The sequence below is a fragment of the Theobroma cacao genome, chromosome 10 (genome assembly GCF_053813885.1).
Source record: "Theobroma cacao isolate CCN51 chromosome 10, ASM5381388v1, whole genome shotgun sequence".
NCBI lineage: Eukaryota > Viridiplantae > Streptophyta > Magnoliopsida > Malvales > Malvaceae > Theobroma > Theobroma cacao.
The window spans coordinates 20295275-20305366 of record NC_142648.1 but is presented as its reverse complement, the minus strand read 5'-3'; the positions used below and the strand labels follow the sequence as shown (position 1 = coordinate 20305366).

Here is a 10092-nt window from a genome sequence, read left to right as displayed (position 1 = left end):
GTTGGATTTTTGTCATGGTGTGACAGTGGAGAAAATAAGATGTCCCTTCATCCTTTACAAATGGGAATTTGCTGTCCTTTGTTTGTTTTCATAATTACAACGGTTACTAACATTTTTCCCCTTTGGCATTACCCAACTTGGATTTCAAATTTAATACAAAGTTGAGCCTTCAATCCACACTTGGCTTGCAACTATTAAAGTTCTGGCTCTTTTCTCCCATGGTTTTAAACTCCCAAAATTCTAGTTAACTTCAATTTTCCTTTCATATGAGAATTATTTATTTACTTCTTTCCTCCTGTACTTTAACTTGAAAAGTTTCATTTCTTTTTGCCCCCTATATGACCAGTGTCTACCAACTCATAGTTCTCAAAAACCATCTTCTCTCACATTGAACATACACTGCCCATTTTGTTATGAACTAAATATAAAACCCAACAAAGTTCACAGAACCCTTCATTCTTTTTCATTCCAAACAATGGCCTCACAACAAAATCAACAAGGGATGAGTTCTAGTTTAGATGCAAGTGCTGACTTCACCCCCAAGAATTGCTTAAACATAGATGAATTCCTAGGAGAGTTTAACAAATCCTACCATCTCAATTCATCATCGATTGAATTAGATGACAATGAGGTAATGTTTATTTTTTCTTTGCACAAGTATGTCACTTTTGCCAGTATTAAGTTTTTACTCATCTACATGCTGATTCTTTGTTTATCTTTCGTAGAAATGTCATAAAGGAGAAGCTAGAAAGAGAAGCTTTATGGAAATGGAGAATGGTGAAGAGGAACAAAGAGGAAGCCTAGACTTGAATCTGAGTCTAACACCGCTAGGTTTGCTGCAGCAAAAGGATTTATGTGGAAACCAATCAGAGATATCATCGACATCGTCATGCATGCCTGTAAACCTAGACTCATCGTCCAGTGAAGAAGTTGAGTTTAGCAACAAAACAATTGAGGATCCATCACTGATTCTGATGGGTTGTTCTCATTGTTTGATTTACGTGATGGTATCTGAAATAAATCCCAAATGCCCAAAGTGCAACTCCTCTATTCTGATTGATATATTTCGCCACAGATTGGGTAAGAAATCAAGGAAGACTTAGTTAATCTTTTTGCTCTCCTCTCCAACTATATATTTCCCTTTTCTATATATCTGATGTTCAATAAAAATTAAATCTTTCTTCGTTTCCATCTGACTTGTAACATTTTGTTACTTTCATCATACCTTTTTTTTTTCTTTTTGAGAAAATGGTATCTTCTATGTAAGAATTAATAAGTGAGACTATATTTTTATTGTTATATTGATGATTAATTATTAGTGATGGAGTCAAGGTGATAGCGGCCACCATCTATCAATTTTTCAATTTTTATTTATTTTTATTATATATATAAAATTTGAGATATATAGAAAAAGATTTTATATAATTACTCTCTAATCACCTCTCATGCAAAATTTTGGACCACCACTATTAGTTATGCATTTAATATAACGGTTATGTACGTTAAGAGAGGTACAGAATTGTCTTAACAAGGTATACCTCGATGATTAAAACTTAAAATTATAATTTGAAAGTATATGTACAAATCCTGAGATAAAAGAGGTGAAATTCATAAGATGAAAGATATTTACTTCTTATTAGGTAACTCAAAAATTATATTTCTTTAGAGTTTATATTCCTATTGTTCTTTTTGTTGTTTTTAATTTTTTTAATAAGTAAATTCATTAATATGAATAAGGAATAATCCTTTTACAGCATGGAACTTACAGTTATAAAGCTAAAACCGTATGTTCCAACCAAATATTGCATTACAAAGAAATAAACACAACCTCATTAGGAAAGAACTCTACCGAAGAAACTCATCAAAATTTCCTTTATGTCTAGAAAAAAATCACATCATCAAGAAGCCAACCCACATTTAAAAGAAAACTCACAATCATCTATCACAATAGTAGAATCAACAACGCCCCAAAAAAGACACCATCACAAGATATAAGTTAGATATTACCGACTTTATGGCAGGAAATTGATGAGATCGTTCTCCCTTAGTGCTCCATCTTTCATTAGTGGATCCAAAATCCTATTAGCACTCTACAAGGTGTGAATATTCTTCTGATTCATCGTCTTCTTTTGAAGTGCTCGATTTTGATAATCCAATTCCTCTATTTCCAAGGCACATCTTCGAGTCATTAACCCATTTAACGACGTTAGAAGAATCACTCACAATTAATAAAGAATGTGTAGCCTGCCATTTGGAAGAAACAAAAATGATAAAGACCTCAAGCACAACACAAAGTTCAGCAAAATTCGCATCATGTGCTATTACGGACTTAGAGAAAGTAATCTTTATTTCACCCAAACTATTTCTCGAAACTCTACCTATTCTCACCTCCCCCAGATTTCCCCTCGTTGGCCCATCCATATTAAACTTCATCCATCCTTTAGGAGGTGCAACCCAATCAACCATAGCAGCTACCTTTGGACCTTTACTAAGAACTTTTACTAAATTTGGAACTAACATAATATCAAGAGTAAAACCATCAATCTTAGGCCATCTAACATGTGCTTAATCACAATTTTGCTTAATCACAATTTAACTAAATCACACAATTGCTCATGAATCCAAAGCATTCCTTTAAAAAACAACTTCATTTGGAAATAGCCATAGAGTCTAATTAATGGCAGAAAAGGACATATCCCACAGCCTTATCAAGTAACACTTGCCATAAAAAGACTTCCACCTATGAAAAACTATTTGTTAGCTTTATTATTCTTTTAACATGAAAAAATTGATTGAACTTAATGAGCTTTAAAAGTAAAAGATAATTTTGAGGATGAAGAAAATCCTTAAAGAATTGTTAAAGCTGAACTTAAAAGAAAAATACATTGAAATGCTTTAATTGCTTGAACATATTTTTTATTATGGATGATCATGGTCTTAATTTTCTCAAAAGTCTCTTATTTTCAAAATTAAATGTGCCAGCCCAAGGATCAAGTTTTCAAAAAAAATGACTGGATTCTTAATTGAAAAGGAAGTTGTTGGCTCCATTAGTTTTTGATGATAATAAAACATTCTCATTAATTTGTATCTAATACCTTTACTTAAGTGTGTAAGAAAATTAATATATGAAATTAATTAATTAACTCTTGAAAGAGTATATCAAAAGAAAAAGAGGGATAAAAATAACAAGATTCAACTGTCTAACAAGGAGGAAGCTTGTTGGTGAAACAAGGAAGAATGTTGGTTGACCAAGTTTCAAATTGGAGGAATGACGGGCTGAAGAGTTTGAGAAATAGAATCAACTTAGTCGACCAAGTCAGTTGACTAACTGCTCTCTGCCAAAATCTGCAACCTGAAATAGAACCAACTTAGTCAACCAAGTCAGATGACTAAGAGCTCTCTGTTTGTAATTTGAACCAGAGCATTACAAAACATATTAACGACTAGAACTCATCCTCAACTGTTTCCAATGGACATAAAATTACCAAACTGCCATCAGAGTTGCTTCTCTAAGTATAAAAGGGTCTTCCAACAATTAGAAACAAATTTTTTTTAGAAGCCTTGAATGAGATTTGAGCTATAGAGAGTTGAAAAATCAAAAAATCTTCACTACACTTGTCTACACTTAAACGCTTGCTCTTTGCATTTGTATTTTGCACTCAATCTTGTACCAATCAGATCAACGAGTGATCATAAGTACTTTCTTCTACTTTTCTTATTGTATTCTTAAAGTGAGGGAGTCACTTTAAGTGGTTGTTTCAAACAAGGTTTGCTTGAATGTGTTAAGGTTTTAACTTAGCCTTGAAAAGTTAGTTATTGGGTTTTGGTTGATCCCGTGAAAAATCATTGTTGTAGGTTGTGGTTGAGCCTTTGAAAAACCACTTTGGGTTTTGGTTGAGCCCATGAAAAACCATTGTGAAAAGTTGTGGTTGAGCCTTTGAAAAACCACTTTGGGTTATAGTTAAGCTTGGGAAAAACTAGTGTAAAAGGTTTTGGCTCAGCCTTGTAAAAGCCATTGTAAAGCTTGGTGAAAGCTTGAGAATTTCACTGGTTCTTAGTGGATGGTTGGAAAAATCCTTGGTTGGATAATCAAGGTAGTGGATGTAGGTTTTGGACCGAACCACTCTAAATTGTGTTGTCTTGTTTACTCTGTTTTTGTTGTATTTTCATTCCTTCATTTGTCTCACCTTTATCTATACTTAGAGACAATTTTTGAAAAAGCCAAATTGTGCTATTCACCCCCCCTCTAGCATATATTATTGGGACCAACAAGTGGTATTAGAGCTAGTTCTCTGTTTTTAAGGTCTAACACCCTTTGGGAAGATCCAAATGGCTTTTCAAAAATTCATAGTTGCTGAGGGACAATCAACAAACAGACCACCTCTATTTGATGGCTCAAATTACTCATATTGGAGTACTAGGATGTCAATATACATTAGGAAAACTGACTATGAGATATGGGATGCCATTACCGATGGTCCTTTCATTTTAATGATTAGAAATTCGATAAATGGTGAGAAAACTCCCAAACATAGAAGTAGGTGGACAGAGGCTGAAATAAAGAAAGTTCAAATCAACTCTAAGGCTATGCATACTCTGATTTGTGCACTTGATTATAGAGAATATGATAAAGTGTTCATGTGTAAAAGTGCCAAGGAAATTTGGTAAAAATTAGGAGAGTTACATGGTGAAACAAATATGAAAAAGGAATTGGAAGACAACGCTTGCGAGAATCAATGCTCAACAAGCAACATGACAAATGGAGATAAGGAATCAAGTGAAGATATATCCTCAAATCGAATTGAATTATGCTTCATGGCTCTTGAAGAGTTAAAGGTAACTTCTTCATCATGTGAACTTAATTCATGTGCTTTCAATGAATTACATGATGCTTTTGAGGATTTAGCTTTTGAGTTTGAGAAAATGAATATAAAGAACAAGAAAATCATTTCCACACTCGATGTTGTAAATGAATTCTTGATGAAAAAAAAAATTGATTTGAAAAAAGAAAATGAAAATTTGGAAAAGGATTTTAAAGCTTACCAAGAGCAAATTGATTTTTTGGAAAAAGGAAATTTTGATCTGAAAATAAAATTTGAAGATTTATAAATGAAAAAGTGGAAGAAAGATCAAACTTGTGCTTGATGGCCAAAGATAATGAATCCGAGGTGTCTTCTACTTCTTGTGATATTTCAATTGATGAGCTGGAAGATGAATATGAATGCCTCTATGATGAGTTTGAAAAGCTTGCATCAAAATATAAAACTTCGTAAAGAAAAGCTGCATCTCTTGAAAATGATTTGGAAAAGATAAGACATGATTTCAACTCTGTTTTTGAGCAAAGAAATTTTTTGCAAATTGAATTAGAACATTCAAAAACAAATTTTGAAAATCTACAATTGGAGTTGAAAAACAGAACAGATGTTTTACAAGCTGCAGTTGCTGAAAATACTGCTCTTAAGAATTTAAGAAAAGAATCATCAAGAAAGAGCACAAATTTCATAAGAAATGCTAATGATTTCTCCCCTAGATGCTTTGTATGTGATAGAACTGGACATTTATCCTATGATTGCTTTAAGAAAAGAAATGTGCAGAAAATTAGAAAAATTTGGGTTCCAAAAGGAACTTTATATAACGAGACTAACTTTCAAGGATCCAAAGCAATTTGGATACCAAAGATCAAATGAAAAATGTCTCTTGTAGGTGTGCTAGAGCAAGGAGAAACAATTCTTGAAGAATGAGTGCTCTTGAGTAACACATAAAGGAAAATGGGTGATCTTTATGCTAAAACTCTTTTGTTTGTTTAAATGAGATTTTTGATTGCTTATTTATTGAATGTTTCATTGATTTATCTTGATTTCTAAAATTGTTTGCTCTTCTTAATTGAAAACTTTGGTTGCTTATTCTTGCTTGGATATTAAGTGCAAAATTCTTTAAGCTTTATTGATAAATCTTGGCTATGCAACTTGATTTGATATGATACATGCTATAAGTTGCAAGGAAGTATGAATCTAAAGATGGAATATGTACTTATATTTGATCTTGAATATGTCATCATCCTTATTTTGAGAAAATTGTTTTATTAAGATTGATTGATTATGAAAAATTGTTTCTATAAAATTTCTTCATGATTTATGACATTGTTTCTATACTACTTCTTTGAGGAAAAATGATTTTTGCACATAATTTTGAAACATAAAAGGTTGGATAATGTGATAGAAATATGAGCATACTTGATGACTTACACTCACATTTATTCAAGTAGCCTAAAACAAGGAAAATTGAGTTAAAAAAAATTATCCTTGATTTCCTTGTGCCTAACATATGTCGACCATTTGAACAATCTTGATTTACATTCTAGAACTTGTTTGAATAGTTCAAGATGGTTGATAATGAGCTTGAAAGTTTTGACTACTTGAATTGGTACTTTTAAAGCAAAATGAGTTTATATGAGAAAAATGTTGTCATTCTTTAAGTTTAGAATGAAATATGAATTGAACAAGTTTGTTTCATAATGAAAAATACTTATGACTTGTTCTTATTGGATGTGCATATTTGCTTGTAAGCTTGAATGGTCACAAGGGCATTTTTGGAACATAACTGTGAGATATTTGCAAATGACCCTTGACATGCATATACATGATTCATTATGCCCATTACATATTTCATAAATCATTTAGAGCATAATGAAACAAAATTGAGTGACATTGAGCTCATGATTTTTCACAAGGCAAGTTTAATCTTGAATGTTTCAAGTTAAAAAGTTTGCAAAGAAATATTAAATATTTATCAATTGATTTTCTTGCGAAATCTTTTTATTCTCTTTGATTGAAGTTAATTCTTTATTTTTAATGACATAGCATGATTGAGCAAACTTGATTTGATATATTTATATAAATTGCACAAATTCGATGTTCCTTGGTATTTCTCTTATGATTGGTAAAATTGATTGAAAGGGATTTCTTAAGCATGATTTTGGGTGTGATAATTTAACATTGATGGAATTTTTCAATAAAAAGAACATATCTATTTGCAATGTTTGACATCCTTAAGATTATAATGATTTCAATGATATATAACTTGAACAAGCATACCTTGTGTTGAAAATGCCATTATATCTTGTTCTTGTTACAAATGATTGCTTGAATAACCTCAAGGGCATTTGTGTTCATATGTTGGAAAATTGTAGAAAATGCTAAATTTGATGCTTATTATGCTTAAACATTGTTTAAATACTTATTATACATGTTATAAGTCATAGTCACGCATCATGATGTAAATTGAATATGTTTGAGCATATTAAAGGCATGATTCTTCAAATAAGCATTTTAACTTTTTTGCACTTGTGAACAATGAGCAATAAAAGCCAAAATTTGAGTTCACATGTTTTTCTTGAAGAATCTTTGATCATACATGTCCAAAATAATGTTCCAAACATGGTTGAAATGAAATTCTAAATTGTTCTCACACAAATCCATGTTTTGAGATCATTATACCTTGGAACATTGCATGTTTTGCTCCTTTTTCTAGCTTTTCAATGTGCAGGAATCCAGCATAATTGACTTTTTAACATAGATAGTTGACTATTGGAGAACAAAATGCAAACAATGCTGCTAGAATGATAAAAAAAAATGGACCCAAGGGATATGCAGTCGACTCTTGAGTGCTTTAAAGCCAAAATGGACAGGTTTTGAGTTCCAAAATGTCTTTTTACTTTACTTCTTGTCCATTATAATATTTTCTTTATTGAATTTCCTTTTCAAAGATGATTCTTGACTTTTATAAACATGCATTATGAATAATTTCATGATCATTTGGTGCAAGTACATGTTCTTGAAATTGCAAAACTTGCTAAAAATGGGAAATCTTTTTTGATGACATAAATCTACTTATTCCCAAGCATGACACTCATATTGATTCCATTGATTCTCATGTATTTACAATGACAAAATAGAAATATGACAAATTGTTCATCAATGCTTGATTTGTTAATCCGATTGGATTTTCATGTGCATATATAGAAAATATCTTCTCATGAAAATTGAAATATTCAAATGCTAATCTAGGAACAATTCTTGAAATATATTTTACATTTGTGCTCAAATGATTGTTTCAAAATTGATTTCTTGATTATGCATACTTATTCGATTAGGATGAACTCATTGAACTTAATGAAAATATTCTTGGTTCATCTACTATATTGGTCAAGACACATGCTTACATGATTTTTCATTTTCCTTGACCTTAAGGTTTGAAGTTTAAAACTTAACTTAAGCTATACATTTGAATATGAATTTAATTGTCAAGTTTGATCATGGCATATATTGTGAGTTGACATAGTTGAAATTTATTTTGAATATGCATTTAAATGTTAACTATGTCTTCATTGAGCTTTAACATTTATATGCTCTAAAGATTTTGTGTGCATCCAACTTTAGCTTATAGGTTACCGTAAATAACTTGACATGTCAAAAAAAATATGGCCTGTAGCTTTAGTTAGCAATGAATACCTAATGTGCTTTGATTAAATATCTCTTTCTCGAATCTTAATAATTGGTATTCATTGATGATTGAATGTTCACTTTGAATATACTCATGAGTTGAGTGCTTTACTAGCAATATTCTATAACAATTGATATCACTTATGAATCATGAATTATTGAGAAATTGCATGTACCTTGAACTTCAATGGTTGCATATTTTTTGAATGGGTATATGTCTCTATTAAACTCTTGCTTGCATTTTGATGAACAAAATTGGAATCATGATTAAGGAAGATAGCCATGTTATTTCTTGTAATCATGTTTGTGCTTTTTTTTATCATAACTTGCATACATGATTGCAATAAATGCAAAATGCTTTAGTCATGCTTCATTAATAATGATATGCCTTTTGTGAAAGTTCTCCTTGAATTGACAATTTCATATATAATTTGGAGAATACATCTTGCTCTGCCTGCCTTAAAATGACTTGGATGAATGACCGCTTGAAAATGATTTGGAAGAATACTCGCCAAGAATGCTTAATGATGATATTTTTTAATTTCTCCTTGAGTTGCTATTTTTGTATATGAATTAGGGAATTTCCTGGAAATGCTTGAGTGAAACTTCTTCGCTGATTGATATTGGGAATAAATAATGAATGTTTGATGATGATTGATAATACTTGATGATAATTGAGAATAGTGCTTGAAGACTAATGATACCTTAGACATGCCTAGGAACTACTAGGCAAATACTTCTTAAAAATATGAGTATGTGATGCATATGTTGAACATCTATTCAAATGCTCATACTTTTTTGGTTCCATGAATACTTGAGTATTAGGGAAATAAATTGAATATCCATACGAATGCTCATTTATTCTAGGCTCATGATTTCTCTCCTAATACTTGATCTATTAAGGATCTCTAACAATTTGTGTTAAGCTTATGATTTCTTAAGGGGGAGTCAATCATTGTCCTTGATATCATAAGGAATTAAGATCTTCAACAACAAGGTTTGGTGAGATTCAACATTTGGTCTTCTTCGGTACCGGTAACATCTTTCTAAACACCAAAATAGATATTGTGCCTTATATTACTTCTCACTTAAACTTGAATGTTGAAATGCATAATTGGTATCAAGCCTTAAGTTTTCTCAATTAGTGTCTAGCTTTAAAATTAGCATCAAGCTTTATAATTGTCTCTTCTCTCTTGAGCTTTAAATTGATCATATCTTTCTTAAATGTTTTGAGCCTTGAAGTTGATATGCTTGGAATGCTTAGTGATACGTGAAGTCTCTACTAGTGCTTTACCAATTAATATAATGAGCTTTAAAATGATTTCATCTCTCGTAATTGATATGTGCTTTTACAAAAAGGGAGATTTTACTTATATCTATCAATTGGTATGTTGACCTTAAACAATTTGTATTGGAGTTCAAACATGGCTTATGTGCTTATTGAACATTTTTATGATCATCTTTTTTGGACTTCATAATCACTATGAGCACATTTTGCTTATAGTATATATCCATGTGGTTAAGTGCATATATATGATGACTTGGTGACTTTATGGTTACATATTCATGGTCTTCATGCTTATATTCTTGA

At 31.2% G+C, this 10092-nt stretch overlaps 1 protein-coding gene across 1 annotated transcript; it reads left to right on the top strand.

Moving 5' to 3' along the window:
* The first annotated feature begins 447 nt into the window (after nt 1-447).
* LOC18586826 (uncharacterized) lies at nt 448-1133 on the top strand. Its single transcript, XM_007010391.3, has 2 exons — nt 448-631; nt 726-1133. The coding sequence occupies exons 1-2, from the start codon at nt 476-478 to the stop codon at nt 1101-1103; spliced, it is 534 nt and encodes a 177-aa protein (XP_007010453.3). The 5' UTR covers nt 448-475; the 3' UTR covers nt 1104-1133.
* The last annotated feature ends 8959 nt before the right edge of the window (nt 1134-10092 follow it).

What these genes read in the sequence shown, in the direction of transcription:
- LOC18586826 (XM_007010391.3), top strand. Translation starts at nt 476, where the DNA reads ATGGCCTCACAACAAAATCAACAAGGGATGAGTTCTAGTTTAGATGCA. An exon ending in TTGAATTAGATGACAATGAG is followed by an intron (nt 632 to 725) that starts GTAATGTTTATT and finishes TATCTTTCGTAG; the next exon opens with AAATGTCATAAAGGAGAAGC.